The sequence below is a fragment of the Callithrix jacchus genome, chromosome 7 (genome assembly GCF_049354715.1).
Source record: "Callithrix jacchus isolate 240 chromosome 7, calJac240_pri, whole genome shotgun sequence".
NCBI lineage: Eukaryota > Metazoa > Chordata > Mammalia > Primates > Cebidae > Callithrix > Callithrix jacchus.
In genome coordinates this window covers 121,373,603-121,394,007 of record NC_133508.1, presented here as the reverse complement: position 1 = coordinate 121,394,007, position 20,405 = coordinate 121,373,603, and the positions used below count along the sequence as shown (strand labels likewise).

At 35.7% G+C, this 20,405-nt stretch overlaps 1 protein-coding gene across 7 annotated transcripts in view; it reads right to left on the bottom strand.

The window, feature by feature from the left end:
• PRKACB (protein kinase cAMP-activated catalytic subunit beta) overlaps window positions 1–20,405 on the bottom strand; it is a 162,498-nt gene that overhangs the window by 65,963 nt on the left and 76,130 nt on the right. For 2 of the 7 annotated variants that reach the window (XM_009001573.5, XM_002751011.4), the window contains exon 1: window positions 6,387–6,504. The exons of 3 other annotated variants lie outside the window; for them this stretch is intronic. In XM_009001573.5, the coding sequence (XP_008999821.1) occupies window positions 6,387–6,396 (10 nt within the window). In that variant the 5' untranslated portion in view covers window positions 6,397–6,504. Of the gene's footprint in view, window positions 1–5,799; window positions 6,116–6,386; window positions 6,505–20,405 lie in introns of those variants that run through there. 2 more of the 7 variants (XM_009001574.5, XM_009001576.5) reach the window with 1 other exon arrangement.

Genomic DNA, 20,405 nt, shown 5'->3' with positions numbered 1-20,405 from the left:
TATTTTTATGTCACTAAATATAGTAGTCATATGCGATGATCTTACTATGTCTACTGACATTATTGTCAGATTCTAATCCTGTTGTATCTCAGTATTATTTTCAGTATGTGTGTAAGTGTATGTGTGCATCTATTTTGCTTTTATATTGTGAACACAAACTTCAGTGGGGCTTTAACTGCAAGAAACCTGTAGGTCTTGGTTTGAGGATGTGTCCCAGTATAGGGTTTGTATTAGCTTCCGCCTGTAGAGTATAAGTTATGGGCCTGCAACTATTCTGATAATGTATTTTATTGATGGTTCCTAAACCATACAATTAATACAGATTAAAACCTGAAACCTACTTGAGAGGAGGCAGTTGATTAAATATTCTCAGGAGAGGCATCCTATACATGAGCACACATCCCTCCCCTGCTCCCAGGAACCCAAGCTGAGAAATGCAAGCTTCCTTATTTTCTCCTTTTGTCAGTGGAGCAGTTTTATTTTCTAATCTATGCTTTCACTGAGGTTATGATCCTTGTAGGATTCTGGCTTTACACTGGGGGCTAAGAAACTCTAAACTGCAGACATTAAACAACCTGCCTTCCATCTCTGTGAGGCCATTTTAAACAAAAGCTCCACCAAGGTCTAAAAATGTCCTCAGTGCAGCTGAAGTATGTTCCCCCTTACAGCTCTGGTTTTCATTTACCACATCGCTGTTTTTGTACTTTGAGAATTTATTTTAATCCTAATTAAATCAGCATCCACTTAAACAGCAAATTCAGGTATTCATTTAAAGGGACACTTGTTACAGTTTATTCAGCATGTTAAGGTACCATGATCTTCAATAATTTCTGCCCCCAAAAGATTTTTAAGTTATCTAGTCTCCAATTTTGGATTTTTTTCTTTATAGGACAAGCTTCATGTTAGGTTATAAGATGCAAAGATGCCGAATGCTTGTGGATTTTATTTTCTTATGCTGGAAATTCCAAATACTTACCAGGATATATTTAGGTGTTGGCATCTTTGTTAACCTTGGCAAAACAAAATGGGCTCTTTTAATTTCAGATTCAGGTTTTTCTTCAACAAGTTATCCTGAATCATATTTTTGATTGCTTCTGTTCTATTAATCATAACTGTTCTGTTCTGTTGGAATGCTATCCATTCAATTTGTAAAATGTCCTACTTTTATTTTCTTTTTAAATTTTTGTCCTACTTTTATTCAACATACTTTTAATTTAAAAATTTTTATCTTATCCATTTCCTCTATATTCTATTAGGGTCTATCTAGCTAGATCTTCACGTTATTAATTTAATCTTCTGCAATGATTATTTTGCTCTTTGTTGCCTCTAATGCAACTTTATATTCTGCAAATGCCAAGTTTATTTTCTTATAACTTTTCTTTATCACATCATTATGTATCATTATGTTTCTTTTGCATTCCTGCCTCTCAGCCAGTAATCTTTTCATTCTAGTTTCTTGTTTTATCTTTGTTTCATGTCTTAGTTCACTAACTCCATGCTCACTTGAAACTTTTAAGAATTAACACAGATGCAATCTATAATTTTTTGTGTTAATACTTTTATATTTAGAACATATTTTCTAAATATAAGTTCATTTTCTACCTCTAGAGGACTGTGACTTTATCGTTTTGTGGTGTATATGCTCTTTTATAGGTTCCACATTATTGCTTTTCTTGTTTATTCATTCATGAACAATTACAAGTTTTTCAAAACTTTTCAAATGCTCCAAATAAGGTAAGTGGTTTTGCTTTGGGCCTTCTCACTTCCTATTTAGGTGCTGTTAGAATAAACTCTTCAGATCATTTAGTGTACACGTTTACATTATTAGTTAAGTAATACCGTGACCTTCATAAATGGGAATGTGGCCAGGACTATAGGATTTCTTACTGGTGATGATGCCTTCCATGTCAGGAAAAAGCCTTCTATATTTAAAGAGAGGCCACTTTACAACTTGGAATGGCCTAATACATTCTTGGTTGTCCCACTACAGCTGCTTCAGAATGAAAGGAATGAGCAGTGTTGGATTTTCCATTCATTTTCTTCATCCCTCCAAGTTAGTGAGGGTGAAACTATTATTTCTTTTCCATGAAGAAAAGCTACTCAATTTAAAACTATTAATTAGACTTTGGAGTCTGATAATCAAATCTTGTACATATTTGGGCAAATATCCATCTTTAATTTCAGAACTGATATACTGCTTTTCCAGTTTTTTTCTTATATTTTTTAGTTAGGATCTAGAAAGGGAAATTAATGAAGTATTGGTCTCAAGTCTGCATAGGGCTGTAATTCACAGCAAATTCATGCCTTCTTCTTCAGAGATTTGCCCTCAACTACAGCTGGGCCAAAGTTCTAACCCAGGATTTTGATATAATTATGACAGTTATATTAATAAGCATATGAACTAGGAGAGCACATAAACTTTGAAACTTTCAGAGACCTAAGCTTCATTTTGCACAAGCATCAGAGAAACCTATTCTCTACACAATGAAGATAATAAAGCGATTACAAGGAAAAAAGTCAACATGTCATGTAATCTGTTAGAAAAACTGAGATTTATTTAGGTGTTGGCATCTTTGCCAGAGAAAGGTATTATTATGATTCCAGTCAGCTTTCTGAATCAATTCTACTCTTTGGGACAGCTCAACTCTATTTTTGCCTTTGAGCTCCATGACATACTCTGCATCCCAGTAATACCTGTATCTTGTTCTGCTTAAGCTTATTTGAGTAAGTTGCTATATCCTCTAAACAAAAGGGCCTTAAAATAGTTTGACAGATTTTTAGAAAAGTTCCTTTAGTATTTCTTTATAGAACTTGTTTGCTTAACAAGAGCAAACACTTCACAAAAAGTGTTATGAGTAAGAAAAACATTTAAAAGTGAAGGCTCTTTTCATACTTATAACCACTTTTTGAAATACTAGAAAGATAAATGTACTGATTGGTACAACTTAGTTTTTTAAGCATTTTATGTAACTTAATCCTACAAAGATGATGAAGGAACAAGTAAATAGTATGATTATTGTATTTTTCTGAACCAAAAAATCAAAACTCACAGTAATATTTTATATTGGCAATGTAATAAAAATGTTCAAGTATATAAAAAGGAATTGTATTTAGTCAATCATTAATTATTTAAGTATTTATGGGGTTCCTTGCTATGTTTGGGGTACTGGGGTGACTACTAGAAACATACAATGAACAAGGCACTATCTTAGACCTGTGTTCAATGTTTAGAAATTAGAAAGAGACACACAAATTTATAATTTCAACATAATAAAATAATTGTTATAGTTTGTGAGTTTGCTTTGGGAGTACAGAAAAATCACCTAATTTTATAGGGTCAGTGTTGAAGGTACTGACTAGTCCAAATTTTTATAAGAATATAAATATGGAAAGGTAGCAAGGAATTATATGTAATATAGTATGGCTAGATCAAAATTTGTGAGAGAGATTTTGCAAATAAAACTAGAAAGGTAAGTCATTGATCACATATAACCTACTAAGCGGTTTAACCTTTATTTTAAAGGCAATAGGGAGAAGAATATTTTTATGTTAGGTTAAAAAACAGGCATTTTTGCATTTAAAAAATTTCACTGTGGAAAATGGCCTTGAAGGATATAAAACTGGAAGCTGGGAGACCAGTGATGCAGTTATTGTAATAGGATTAAGAAGAAATCTAGAAGCCTTCCCAGTGTCAGTAAGACTGGAGAATATTGAGTGATTTCTGATATGGAATCAATAGAACTTAATGACTGAGTACATGCCTGAGGGTAAGAAACAAGTTAGAAATGACCAAGGTTTCTGTTTTCACTTCCTGCATGGGCAGTGAGATCATTAACAGATATCAGAGTCAATAAAAATGGAGCAGATTTAGGAATGATAAGAAAAAAATTCACTTTTGAACTGAATGTCCAGGTAATGACTGAAGATGTAGGCATGGATGAGATTATTTGGAGAGAAAGGAGCATCAAAAGAAGGCCAAAGATAGATTCTCAGAAAAAACTAACATTTAATTGGCAAAGGATAAAAGGAATAGCCTTATAATGAGAAAAGTACCACATACACATAAATACCACAAGTGTAGTTATAGACTTAGATTAAAAGGCCTACCATTTGCTTATTTTTACAAATAAAACCACACCTCACTTGTAATTTTCCACATTTTGAAATGGCTAGGGCATTTAACCATTTACGACATGATTAAAATCAGTTGAAATTAGGCAATCCTGACTCTAGTTGTGATTACGATGATTACTGTGGTAGAAAATGGCTAGAAGAGAAGGCCAATATGATCAAATATATCAAATACTATTTATAATGCATAGCTTTTTAAAGAGAAATAAGCAATAGTGAAGCAACAACATTTTTTGCCAGCTAAATCCAATCTATCCTTTTGTAAAACCTCCAGAACACCACAGTAGTTACCTAAAGACTCTAGATTATATGCCAAATTTTCAAAGAAAAAACATACATTGGCCTGATTCAAACAAATAAACGTATAATAACCAGGTATATTCACTTTTGATATCCACAGAAATCCTAAGGAATGGGTATGTTGAATTTGTAATTATTAGTTTAAATTTAAAAGAGCAGATCAGAAAGATCTACTTCAATAACAGGAAAATAACAATCCAGTTAATTCTCAATATTTTGCAGGTTAAAATGTCCCTTTAATGTCTCATATTATTCTATAAACAAACATATAACAGTGTTTAAGAGATTTATATTGTACTGCAGCAGGATAAAGAATATTTATTGGTTATAATAAGGTGACTTCCAGTTATGAAAGAAAAGGTTTCGTCAGTTTTGAATTCTATCATTATACAGCAAAAATTCACCTCTCAGTTTCTAAAATTCCAATTCCAAATCTTTTAAATGCAAATGATAGGACTGTTACGTATCAGAGAAACCATATTCGACTTCTCTTAAAAATATCTGAATCAAAGGTTAACTTCCAAGGATCTTATTCTTTAGTTAAGCAAAAGATGCTAATGAATTATGCTCTAAGCAAATATTTCTCACTCTAACAACAGGATATCTATTTTTAGCTGCAGGTTTGGCTTGAAGTGACAGCTTTTACCCTATGATAAACTGCAGTACATACTGTAGTATATTTTCTCAAAAAAAAAAAACAGTATTGGAAATGTTTAGGAAAAATAAATCACATTATAATAACAAAAAAGAGACTCATTGTTACAAGTGTACTTATTCTAAAAAATTATTTACCCAAAAAACTGTTTATTAAAAATTTTAATGAATCTTACCAAACCAAAATGTTCTATTTATTTCATCATTATATCCTTATTTCTCAATAAATTGTAGGTAAAAGCAACCAATACATCAACAAAATTTTGGCAGCATCTTATTTTCAAGATTAGTATTTAAAAAATCTAATAAGAATAATCTAACAAAAATTAGCATCAGGATGACAAAGCTAATCAAAGGAAAGTTAAACTAATTATCTTCAGGATCAGATACTAAAAGAAAATCCTCCCTTATGGTCAGCCTATTTACTAATTTACAACACAATTAATAACAGTGTCCAAAAAATACAATAAATCAAACCATAAGAAAATTAGAGACTGATTATTGGTATTGACTATTAATAGTGCCATTAATTATTTACAGTTCTTACTGGTTTTTGAAGGCAATTTACTATAATGCTTAAGTACAAAAGCATCACCACAAAATATAATTCACAGTAGCTCTGGCTTTATTACTGTCCCTTCAAAAATATTTTTTCCTTTTATAAGTATATATTTTTTAAATAAACAGCTGCAGAGTCTCAGAGAGCATACTTACCACTCATGATGAAAACCAACCTTTCCAAAACATATTGCTCAAAACAACAATCCAACGGCAAAGGGAGTTATGCTAATCTCTAGAGGGAGAACTGATGGTGTAAACACACACACTGGAGCATGCAGCACACAGAAAATGAAAAGAGCTTTCTTTTGTTTTAAAAAGAGAAGCCCCTAGAAGCAAAGCATAACTGCCTAGCATGAGATATCACTAATAAACATCAGATTAATGCCAAAGATGTCCATGACGAGATTGAATTTCTTTCAAGCTAGTTATCCAGCCTCCTTCATATACCACTAGAACAACTCAAAATGGCAGGGAGAAAATGTTCGAACCAGGATGTATAAGATGTTCTCAATTATATCAGCATGAGTTGTTACCACGGCAACATTAGACCAGAATTATCAGTTCACTTGTATCCATGGCGTAGCTTTTATAAAGCTTTAATCAACCAGACAAATAAAATACCTTTTTATTTTAGAGCCACATGATTTTAAATTACCACATTCCTTAAATTTAAGCACTAATCTACGCTTTTTACATCTTTCAGAGATACAAAAAAATTGCTGTTTTCTTCAAATACTCACATAATCCCATGTTGAACCTGGCAAGGAACAAACAGAAGAATGATTGCACCTAAACGTCTTTCAATTACACGAGCTCTTACTGCTAGCTGTGGACCTCACTGATATTAAAATGCTGTGTGCTGTTGCTAGTGACTATTGGCGATGAATCTTATTGCCCAGATCGCTGATAGCTTTCATTTTTCATGAGCCAGAAAGCTATACTGCAGCACAAATGTTAACTATTTAAACATTCTGTGTTATAGAAGAGACAAGATATAATACTATATACATATATGTATATCTGCATTTTTAAAGAAGAATCATAGAATAACTTATTTGTAAACTTCCATTAAATTCAGCATTACAAACAGTGTCAGATGCCATCCATGTGGTATTCAAAAGAAAATAATACGCAAAAACTTACTGGCAATTATTTTTGAAATGTAAAATTCCTCAAGCAGGACTAAGATGACAGATTGTATAGCAAAGTGTGCTGACTGGGTAGCATGGTGAACAGATTGTTTTGATTACCAGAGACCCAAAATCTGTACCAAAATGGTACAAAGACTCTATAGAATGGATCCTCATTAAGTAGAACTTCAGCAAGTGAACTTGCCATTTTAACAGTTGCCATTTGAGGCAGGACTTTTGTTGATGTGGAAGTAAGTCAGTAAATTTCCCCAAGAAACAAATATGAAACTGGACAAATTATCAAAAACAATGATTTCATGGCTCTGGAAATCAAGAAATCACAAACATCAAATTGAGAAATATGTATTTGTGAAGAATCACTGAACTCTGCCTAAGAACACTGGGAGTCAAAGATGTTCTTACCTGGGGCTGCTCCCACTCCTTTATAGCTCAGTCAGTACAGTACCCCTACCAGGGTAGGGCTGGTCATGAAAACTAGCAGCTTCACTTCTGAAAGGAGCTGACAATAGAGGGGGCTGATTTGATTTGGAGTGGAGGCCAAAAAACCCATTAGTGATATTGTCAACAAAGAAAGCAAACTGAAAGAAATTAATAAGGAAAGTGCCCAGCTCTACAAGTTTACGGCTATGGCCCTGGTAGGGGTTAGCAGCACATTGGTGGTATAGCAAGAAACATACCAGGGTAAATGAAGATGAGACAGGCAGACAGAGGCTATGTAAGTTCACCAGGCCACCCAGTCTGTCCACCTTGCTATACTATCTGACTAGGACATAATGACATGCACAAAGGAGATGAAAGAGGGCCCAGTGGAAAGTTAAAGCTGGTATAGACTTCAAAACTGCCTAAATATTGCATGTGCTCCTCAACTGCCACACAGTTCCATCAGCACTGGCTGGTCCCAGTGTTTGAGCACAACCTCTCATCAATCATTAAATAACAATTAAACTACGGAGACCCGGGGCAATCCCTAGAAAGCCAGGTTAAATAAGAAAAATTACAATAAGAAAAAAAAACTGAGCAGAGAAATCAGCAGTCACATATCATGAGGGATATAGATAGATTCTACAGATTAAGACAAAGGAAGTTATTAATAAAAAAAATAAATGAAACCAACCCTCAAGGAAAAAATAATCAAAATCCAGAGCTACTATTATGTTATTTTAAAAAACACATTTTTGACAAAAACCTGTGTGATCCATAATGAAGAAAAAAGCCACCAATAGAAAATGTACCTGAATGGGCCCAGATATAGAATTTAGCAGACAAAGGCTTTAAAGACTTTAAAATAGCTATTATACATATATTAAAATTATTAAAAGAAAAATGTGTTAAATACCTAAAGGAAAACATGACAGTAATGAAACAACATATAGAAACTTTCAATACAGAAAGAAAAAAACTATTTAAAAATAAAAAGTGCAGATTTGAAAAGTACAATAATCAAATTTTTAAACAGCAGATTTGAAAGAGTAAAAAATCAAATCAGGGAGGGGACTCAAGATGGCGCTGTGAGAACAACCCAGGATTGGAGCCCGCGTTGAATTCGCAAACGGTGAGTCAGTGCTGCATTTCCAGACTGATCTTTGTTGCCCACAGAACGGGGAAACTCCCAAGTATAAAAACACACGGGACGCCAGGCAGTAGGTCTGCCTGGCAAAGCCGGCAGCCGGGGCGGCGGCGGCCGGCCCTACCCAGCAATCCCCACAGGGCGCGCTTGTCCGGGTGCCTTGTTGAACCGGCAACCTGAGACTTGAGAGGGCTGGACTTGAGACTGAAGGAGACTTGCACAGTAGCCCAGCCCAGGGGATTGCAGGAACAGATCGCTTGGGATACCCAGTGGGACGAACAAAACCGCGATTTCAAACTATCCCGGGCAGACGGTCCGAGACGCTCTGTGGGGGAAGGGCGTCCACCACTACGGAGGCAACCTGCCCCAACTGATATACGCGCCCACTGCTGAGGCAGCCAGCCGTTGCCGAGGCAACCCGCCCCAACTGAGATACACGCCCACTGCTGACGCAGCCAGCCGTTGCCGAGGCAACCCGTCCCTACTGAGATACACGCCCACTGCTGACGCAGCCTGCCGTTGCTGAGGCAACACGCTACAACGAAGAGACTCCGCCGCAGGGCGTGGCGGAGACCACAGCAGAGCCGGCAGGAACAGCGCGAATCACACAACAGCAGGGCGGAGCCTCGGCAGCCAAACAGTGGCTAGTCTGCCTTTGAGCTGGGCAGGACACCTGATCGGACATCCAAAAATAAAGCCCAAACCCCTCAACACAGAGCATTTGAGGAAAAAAAAAAAAGGGTTGTTTAATGAGCTGTGTTGCAGCAGAATCAAACATAGCAGCCTAACAGCCCTGAATGAACAACAGAGTGCACAGCTCAGCAATTAAACCCCTATAAAGTACAAACTGTCTCCTCAAGCAGCTCCCTGACCCCTCTATATCCAAAAGACTGTCATTAGGCAGGCATCATCCTGGGACAAAGAGAGCAGAAAAAGAAACTGGTAGCATCCCTCGCTGTGCCACGGCTACTAGAGGTGCACACCAGACAAGCAGGGTCTGGAGCGGACCTCAACAGTCGTACAGCGAAGGGGCTAGACTGGTAGAAGGAAATCCAAGCAACAGAAATACTTCATCATCAACATTCTGGGTGTCCACTCAGAGACCCAAACGAAAAGTCAGCAACTACGCAGACGACCAGCGGACAAATCCACAAAGATGGGAAGAAACCAGCGCAAAAAGGAGGAAAACACCCGAAACCAGAACACATCGCCTCCTAGAAAGGACCAAAACTCCTCACCAGCAAGGGAACAAAGCTGGACGGAGAATGACTGTGACGAAATGACGGAATTAGACTTCAGAAGATGGATAATGAGAAACTTTTGTGAGCTAAAAGATCGTGTATTAAATCAATGCAAAGAAACTAAGAACCTTGAAAAAAGATTTGAAAAAAGATTCGAGGAAATGATAACAAGAATGGATACCTTAGAGAGGAATATGAATGAATTAAAGGAGCTGAAAAACACAATACGAGAACTTCGCGAAGCAAACGCAAGTTTCAATAGCCGAATTGACCAAGCAGAAGAAAGAATATCTGAAGTCGAAGACCTACTCAATGAAATAAAACGAGAAACCAAGATCAGAGAAAAAAGCGCAAAAAGGAATGAACAAAGTCTCCAAGAAATGTGGGACTATGTGAAAAGACCTAACCTACGTTTGATAGGTGTACCAGAAGGGGACGAAGAGAATGAATCCCAGCTGGAAAATACTCTTCAGGACATCATCCAGGAAAATTTCCCCCACCTAGCAAGACAAGCCAACACTCAATTGCAGGAAATACAGAGAACACCACAAAGATATTCCGCAAGAAGAGCAACCCCAAGGCACATAATCGTCAGATTCAACAGGGTTGAAATAAAGGAGAGAATACTAAGGGCAGCCAGAGAGAAAGGTCGGGTCACCCACAAAGGGAAGCCCATCAGACTCACAGCAGATCTCTCGGCAGAAACACTACAAGCCAGAAGAGAGTGGGGGCCAATATTCAACATTCTTAAAGAAAAGAACTTTCAACCCAGAATTTCATATCCAGCCAAACTGAGCTTCAGAAGTGAAGGAAGAATAAAATCCTTTGCGAACAAGCAAGTACTCAGAGATTTTGTCACCACCAGGCCTGCTTTACAAGAGCTCCTAAAAGAGGCACTACACATAGAAAGGATCAATCAGTTCCAGCCATTCCAAAATCACACTGAATGCTAAAGAGCTTCAACATAATGAAGAATCTACAACAACTAACAGGCAAAACAGCCACTTAGAATCAAAATGGCAGTATCAAATTCACACATAACAATATTAACCCTAAATGTAAATGGACTAAATGCACCAATCAAAAGACACAGACTGGCAAATTGGATAAAAATCCAAAACCCATCAGTGTGCTGTATCCAGGAAACCCATCTCACATGCAAGGATACACAAAGGCTCAAAATAAAGGGATGGAGGAAGATTTACCAAGCTAATGGAAAGCAAAAAAAAGCAGGAGTTGCAATTCTCATCTCTGATAAAATAGACTTTAAAGCAACAAAGATCAAAAGAGACAAAGAAGGCCATTACATAATGGTAAAAGGATCGATACAACAAGAAGAGCTAACGATCCTAAACATATATGGACCCAACACAGGAGCACCCAGATACATAAGGCAAGTTCTTAATGACTTACAGAAGGACTTAGACTCCCACACAATAATAGTGGGAGACTTTAACACTCCACTGTCAATACTAGACAGATCAACCAGACAGAAAATCAACAAGGATACCCAGGGCTTGAACTCAGACCTGGAGCAAGCAAACCTGGTGGACATTTACAGAACTCTCCACCCCAAATCCACAGAATACACATTCTTCTCAGCACCACATCACACCTACTCTAAAATTGACCACATAATTGGAAGTAAAGCACTGCTCAACAAATGCAAAACAACTGAAATCATAACAAACAGCCTCTCAGACCATAGTGCAATCAAGTTAGAACTCAGAATTCAGAAACCGACCCAGAACCGCACAGCTTCATGGAAACTGAACAACTGGCTCTTGAATGTTGACTGGGTAAACAACGAAATGAAGGCAGAAATAAAGAAGTTCTTCGAAACCAATGAGAATGAAGACACAACGTGCCAGAACCTCTGGGACACATTTAAAGCAGTCTCTAGAGGAAAGTATATAGCAATAAGTGCCCATATGAGGAGAATGGAGAGATCGAAAATTGACACCCTATCGTCAAAATTGAAAGAGCTAGAGGAGCAAGATCAAAAAAACTCAAAACCCAGCAGAAGACAAGAAATTACTAAGATCAGAGCTGAGCTGAAGGAGATTGAGACACGAAAAACCCTTCAAAAAATCAATAAATCCAAGAGCTGGTTTTTTGAAAAGATCAACAAAATAGACAGACCACTAGCCAGATTGATTAAAAATAAAAGAGAGAACAACCAAATAGATGCAATAAAAAATGATAAAGGGGAAATCACCACAGATTCCACAGAAATTCAAACCATCATCAGAGAATATTACAAACAACTCTATGCGCATAAACTAGTAAACCTGGAAGAAATGGATAAATTCCTGGACTCCTGTGTCCTCCCAAGCCTAAACCAGGAGGAAGCTGAAACTATGAATAGACCAATAACAAGGTCTGAAGTTGAGGCAGCAATTAAGAGCCTACCTCACAAAAAAAGCCCAGGTCCAGATGGGTTCACAGCCGAATTCTACCAGACACACAAAGAGGAGCTGGAACCATTCCTTCTAAAACTATTTCAAACAATCCAAAAAGAGGGAATCCTTCCCAAATCATTTTATGAGACCAACATCATCCTGATACCAAAACCCGGCAGAGACCCAACGAGAAAAGAAAACTTCAGGCCAATATCCATGATGAACATAGATGCAAAAATCTTCAATAAAATATTGGCAAGCCGATTGCAACAGCAAATCAAAAAACTTATTCATCATGATCAAGTAGGATTCATCCCAGGGATGCAAGGCTGGTTCAACATACGCAAGTCTATCAACGTAATTCACCACATAAACAGAACCAAAAACAAAAACCACATGATTATCTCAATTGACGCAGAGAAGGCATTTGACAAAATTCAACAGCCCTTTATGCTAAAAACCCTCAATAAACTCGGTATCGATGGAACGTATATCAAAGTAATAAAAGCTATTTATGACAAACCAACAGCCAATATCATACTGAATGGGCAAAAACTGGAAGCATTCCCTTTGAAATCTGGTACTAGACAAGGATGCCCTCTCTCACCACTCCTATTCAATATAGTACTGGAAGTTCTAGCCAGAGCAATCAGGCAAGAAAAAGAAATAAAGGGTATTCAAATAGGAAAGGTGGAAGCCAAATTGTCTCTATTTGCAGACGACATGATAGTATACCTAGAAGACCCCATCACCTCAGCCCAAAAACTCCTGAAACTGATAAACAACTTCAGCAAAGTCTCAGGATATAAAATCAATGTGCAAAAATCACAAGCATTCGTCTACACCAATAACAGACTTAAAGAAAGCCAAATCAAGAGCGAACTGCCATTCGCAATTGCTACAAAAAGAATAAAATACCTTGGAATACAACTCACAAGGAACGTAAGGGACCTCTTCAAGGAGAACTACAAACCACTGCTCAACGAAATCAGAGAGGACACAAACAGATGGAGAAACATTCCATGTTCATGGTTAGGAAGAATTAATATCGTGAAAATGGCTATACTGCCCAAAGTAATTTACAGAATCAACGCTATCCCCATCAAGCTACCATTGACTTTCTTCACAGAACTGGAAAAAACCACCATGAACTTCATATGGAACCAAAAGAGAGCCCGCATAGCCAAGTCAATTCTAAGCAAAAAGAACACAGCGGGGGGCATCACACTACCGGATTTCAAACTATACTACAAGGCTACAGTAATCAAAACAGCATGGTACTGGTACCAAAACAGAGATATAGACCAATGGAACAAAACAGAGGCACCGGAGGCAACACAACATACATACAACTATTCAATCTTTGATAAACCTGACAAAAACAAGCAATGGGGCAAGGATTCCATGTTTAACAAATGGTGTTGGGAAAACTGGCTAGCCATGTGCAGAAAGCAGAAACTGGACCCCTTCCTGACACCTTACACTAAAATTAACTCCAGATGGATTAAAGACTTAAACATAAGACCTGGCACCATAAAAACCCTAGAAGGAAATCTAGGCAAAACTATCCAGGACATAGGAGTAGGCAAGGACTTCATGAACAAAACACCAAGAGCATTGGCAACAAAAGCCAAAATAGACAAATGGGACCTAATGAAACTCCACAGCTTCTGCACGGCAAAAGAAACAGTCACTAGAGTGGATCGGCAACCAACAGAATGGGAAAAAATTTTCGCAGTCTACCCATCTGACAAAGGGCTGATATCCAGAATTTACAAACAACTCAAGCAGATTTACAGGAAAAAAACAAACAAGCCCATTCAAAAGTGGGCAAAGGATATGAACAGATACTTTACGAAAGAAGACATATATGAGGCCAACAATCATATGAAAAAATGCTCATCGTCACTGGTCATCAGAGAGATGCAAATCAAAACCACATTGAGATACCATCTCACGCCAGTTAGAATGGCGATTATCAAAAAATCTGGAGACAACAGATGCTGGAGAGGATGTGGAGAAAAAGGAACACTTTTACACTGTTGGTGGGAGTGTAAATTAGTTCAACCATTGTGGAAGACAGTGTGGCGATTCCTCAAGGCCTTAGAAATAGAAATTCCATTTGACCCAGCAATCCCATTACTGGGTATATATCCAAAAGACTATAAATCGTTCTACTATAAGGACACATGTACACGAATGTTCATTGCAGCACTGTTTACAATAGCAAAGACCTGGAATCAACCCAAATGCCCATTGATAATAGACTGGATTGGAAAAATGTGGCACATATACACCATGGAATATTATGCAGCAATCAGAAATGATGAGTTCGTGTCGTTTGTAGGGACATGGATGAATCTGGAAAACATCATCCTCAGCAAACTGACACAAGAACAGAAAATGAAACACCGCATATTCTCACTCATAGGTGGGTGATGAAAAATGAGAACACATGGACACAGGGAGGGGAGTACTAAACACTGGGGTCTATTGGGGGGAAAAGGGGAGGGCCAGTGGGAGGGGGAGGTGGGGAGGGATAGCCTGGGGAGAAATGCCAAATGTGGGTGAAGGGGAGAAGAAAAGCAAAGCACACTGCCATGTGTGTACCTACGCAACTGTCTTGCATGCTCTGCTCATGTACCCCAAAACCTATAATCCAATAAAAAATTAAAAAAAAAAAAAAAAAAAAAAAAAAAAAAAAAAAAAATCAAATCAGTACCCTGGAAGACAGAACAACAGAAATCATACAGCTGGAAGAACACAGAGAAAAAAAGACAGGAGAAAAGTGGACAGAGCCTGAGAAACTTATGGAATATCAAGGAAACCAACATATATCTCATGCGAACTGGAAAAAGAGGAGAGAGACAAAGAGTGATGAAAAAACATTTGAAGGAATAATGCCTGAAAATGCCCCAATTTGATGAAAAACAGTAACCTATGGATCCAAGATACTCAACCAATGCCAAATGAAATACACCCCAAAAGGTCCACACTCAGACACATCATAGTCAAATTGTTGAAAGATAAGGAGAAAAGTCATGAAAGCAGCAAGACAAAAATGACTAATCATGTCTAGGGAGAAAAAGAATATGATTAATGACTTCTCATTAGAAGTAAGAAGGGCCAGAAGGCAGAGAAATGAAGTGCTAAAAGAAACAAGAAAGGAAACCCATCCACCAACATTTCTCTATCTGGGAAAATTATCCTCCAAAAATAAAGGTGAAATGAAACATTCCCAGAGAAACAAGTGAGGATATTTGCTACAAGCAGAAATACCTAATGTAGTCCTTAAAGTTGAGAGGAAATAACACTAGACAACAGCTCAAACTGAAGAAATAAAGAGCACTGAAAATGGTAAATATATACATGAAAGGCTGTATAAATACACATTTTTTTCTGTTTTCATCTCTTAAGTTCTTTAAGAGACTTAAAGTTGTATGAGGCAGTACTTATAACATTATGTTGCTGGGTTTATAAAATATATAATATATGTGAAAAAACAGAAATTTGGAAAAGAAATAAAGCTATATTGGATTAAAGCAGTTCTATTTCACCAGAATTAAGTCAGTACCTACCTGAAATAGACTAGGACAAGATAAAATGTGTAGTATAGTCTCTAAAGCAAATGAGAAAATGTCTTTTAAATTTTAGTTTAAAAAATCAAAACAGAAGAATTTAAATGTCACACTACATACATGTAATAGAAAAGAAGGTGGTAGAAAAAGGAAAAGAAGAACAATAAAAAGTATGAGACAGAAAACTGTTAAAATGGAAGATACAAATCCAGCCATATCAATAATTACATTAGACATGAATGGAAGAAATGCAAATCAAAAGGCAGAAATTATCAGATTGGATAAAAATCAAGGTCAAATTATGTAGCATTTATAATAGGCCAAAAGTAAAAGGAGAAAAACCAAGATTCACCATGTAAACAGTAACCATAAGACAGTTGGAATGCCTTTATTAATATTAGACAAAATAGACTTTAATTCAAGAAATATTATAAGACAAAAAGGACATTCATAATGATAAAAGGCCAATACATTTGAAATATTTGGCAATTTGAAATGCATATGAACTGAATAGAAGAGCCCCCACAGTACTAAAATAAAAATGGACAAAATTGAAAGGAGAAAAAAAATTTAGTATTAATAGTTGGGGATTTCCATACTTCTCTCAATAATTAATGGAAAAACTAGACAGAAAATTGGAAAAGAGACAAACAACTTAACACCATCAAAAAAATCTTGACATTTATAAAATACAGCATTTAACATCAGCAGAATACACATTCTTTTCAAGCAAACATGAATATTATCCATATTCAGCAAATGCTAGACAATATAATGTCTCAATTAATTTGAAAGGTTTTCAAAATATATTCTATAATCACAGCAGAATTAAGTTAGAAATAAAAGAGAAATTTTAGAAATATTTAGAAGTATCTAAAATTTAGATACTTAGAAATTTAGAAATTTTAGAAGTATCTCCAAATATTTAGATACTAAATCACAAAGAAATTCCAAGGGAAATTAGAAAATATTTTGAGATGAATGAAAATAAACTATGACATATCTACATTTATTGGAGGTAGCTAAAGCAGGGTTTAGAAAAAAGTTTATAGCTTTAACCATTTAGAGTAAAAATAAGTTCCAAATCAGTAACTTAAGCTTTATATATAGAGAGATTATTATATATTATATTGTTAACATATTATATATAATCTATTTAGTAAAATAAATAGAAAAACAGTAGAGAAAAATGAATAAAACCAAGAGTCTTATTGATAAAACTTTCACTAGAGTTGCCAAATATCAAAACAAAATAAATCAAAAGAAAACAGAGAAGATGTTAGTTATAGAAATCAGGATTGAAACTATGATATCACCACTGATGCTAAATAAATTAAAAGAGTTATAAGGGAATACTATAAACAACCTTACCCAATTATATAAGATAACAGGTGAAATGGACAAACTCTTAGGCACAAATTACCAAAACTAATAGAAAATCTAAATAAACCAGTAACAAATAAAAATACTGAATCAGTAATTCAGATTTTTCCCACAAAGAAAAGTTCAAGTTGAGATGCCTTCACTGGTTAATTATATGCAACATTCAAAGATAATACAACCCTACACAAACTCTTTAAGAATTCAGAAGCGGCAGGAACACTTCCCAACTCATTCTGAGAGGCCTAATACCAAAGTTAGGCAAAGATCAAAAGAAAACTATAGACCAATATCCATTGCAAACATTGATGCAAAAACCTTTATCAAAATGTTAGCAAATTTAATCTAGCAGTATATAACCAGGATTATACACAATGACCACGTGGGATTTATTCCAGGAAGGGTAAGGTTGCTTCAACATTGAAAATCAATTAATGGACTATATTATATTAATAAACTATAAAACCAAATAATCATCAACCAGGACTAGCAAGGAAGTTCTTCAAACTGATAAAGGGCATGTGGGGCAGGGGAAATTCATATTTATGTCATATCTAATGATGAAAGATGGAATGCTTTTCCCATAAGATGGGGCATAAGGCATTCATCATTTCTATGCATCTTTGTACTGGGAAATCTAGCCAGTGCAATCAGGTAATAAAATAGATATTAAAGGATAAAGAAAAAATAACTGTCTTTATTTGCAGATGAAATGATTCTATATGTAGAAAATTATAAAGAATCTATGAAGAAACCACTATAACTAAAAAATGAGTTTAGCGACACTATAGGATGATATAAGATCAATATAAAAATCAGTAACATTTGTGTATATTAGCAACAAACAATCCAAATGTGACATTAAGACATAGCTCCATTCAAAACAATATCGACAGAAATAAAGTACTTAGGAATCACTTTTACAAGACTTGAACACTAATGAAATTAAAGAATATCTAAATAAATTGAGAGACATTTCATATTCATGGATTCCAAGACTCAATATTGTTAAAGTAACAATTCCCTGCAAGTTAATCTATGGACTCAATATATAATCTCTATGAAAATTTCATAGGCTTTTCTTTAGAAACTAACCAATTGATCCTATAGAAATTGGTTATATGGAAATGCAAAGGACCCCAAAATAGACAAAACAATGTTGATAAAAGAAGAACAAAGTCGGAGGACATACACTACTTGATTTCAAAACTTACCTTAAAGTTATAGTAATCAAGACAGTGTAGTATAGGCATAAGGATAGACAAATGTAGTTCACCGGGACAGAATTAAGAATTCAGAAAGGAACCCTTTCATTTATGGGCAACTGATTTTGACAAAGATGCCACGATAACTAAATAAAGGAAAGTCTTTTTAACAAATAGTGCAGTTAAAAATTGGATATACATGTTGAAAAAAGAACTTCAATTCATACTTCATACCATATGTGAAAATTAACTAAAAAAATAGTGTTTTAGAAGGAAGTACAGATTGAAAATCCTCACTACCTTGAGTTAGACACACATTTCTTAAGACCTGGTACCAAAAGTACAATCCATAAAGGAAAAAATGATAAATTGGACTTCACTGAAATTACTAATCTTGCTCTTCAAAACATCATTTTTAAAAATGATAACATAAGACAGACTAGAAGAAAATACTCAAAATTTATATTTTTGGAAAAGAACTTAGTTCAGAATCTACAAAGTATTCTTGAGACTTGACAATAAAAAGAAAAACAACTTTTGAAAATGGGCAAAAGATTTGAAAATAAATTTCTCCAAAGTACATACACAAATGGATTATAAAAACTTGAAAATATGCTCAACATCATAAAGTGATTAGGGAAATACAAAGTGAAACAATATGAACAACGGATTCACACCCACCTAATGGCCATAATCAAAAAGACTGATGAGCCGGGCGGTAGCTCATGTCTGTAATCTCAGCACTTGGGAGGCCGAGGCGGGTGGTTCACTTAAGCTGAGTTCAAGACCAGCGTGGCCAACATGGTAAAACCCCAACTCTACTAAAAATACAAAAATTAGTCGGGAATGATGGCACACACCTGTAATCCCAGCTACTCAGGAGACTGGTACAGGATAATTACTTGAACCTGGAGGAAGAGTGAGCTGAGACTGTGCCACTGCACTCCAGTTTGGGTGACAGAGTCAGACTTTGTTTCAGAAACAACAACAACAACAAAACAAGGCTGATGATACCAAGTGTTGATGAGCATGTGAAAAAACTGGAACCCTCTTACATTACTGGTGAAAATGTAAAATGGTACCACCACTTTGCGAAACAGTTTGGCAGTTTCTTTAAAACATAAATTTAACATATACCTAGAAATTTCTACTTGTAGATATCTACCCAAGAAAAATAAAAAAATATGTCCACACAGACTTGTTTTCAAATATTTATAGCAACATTATCCAAATAACCATAAACAAATCAATTCTTACGTGCATCAGTTGCAGAATGGATAAACAAAATGTATTATATCCATACAACATATTATAATTCAATAAATCAGAACCAACTATTAATATAAAACATGGATGAACCTCAAAAATACTATTCTAATGAAAGAAGCCAAAATCAAAAGATTACATATTATATAATTTCATTTATATAAAATATCCAGAAATGAAAATCTATAGAGACATAAAGCAGATCAGTGTTTATCTGAGGTTGAGGTGAGAGTGGGGATTGACTGGATATGGGTAATGAAATAACTTTGTGGGTGACATAAATGTTCTAAAACTGATTTGTGCGAATGGTTGCACAAATCCTTAAATTTACTAATTAATATTGAATTATACACTTACAATGAGTAAGTTATATGGTAATGAAAACACCTCCATTTTTTTTAAAAAAAGTTGTCAAATGCTTCTCTACCAAGGAAGAAACAGTTTGCTTGAAACAGGTCTTTGCCATGGGAAGAATCATTTCAGTGGACAATTTATGCAAATGTAAGACTGGTAGGCATCCATTACCTTGGGAGAATGATCTAACAAAAATCTTTTGAGGGTTTGTAAAGGCTGTTTCTTCTCAATACTTTGTGGTAAACAGAGAGAACTAAGGGAAAGAAGGTAAATAGATCTGCATAAAAAAACAAAACAGGAATTCTGAAAGGGATCAACTCCTAGACTCCATCCTCTCTGAGGTTCAGAATTACAAAAATCTCTTTCATGGATTTTAGTGATAGGTCTGTGGCTCACGAGTAGGAAGATATGCTTAAGGAGGCTTTATCAAAGAAGAAAGGAGAATCTGGGTTGGTGATTCAGGCTGAAAAGTAGAAACATTGTAGGCTAAATCCAAGTGTCTACAGAGGCCAGGCAGATAAAGCAACTGAAGTAGTGAAGGCTGCAGCAAATCAGATAGTGTATATCTGATTAAAGAGGACAATTATTCAGTGCAACCCATTTTTTTCTCATGAT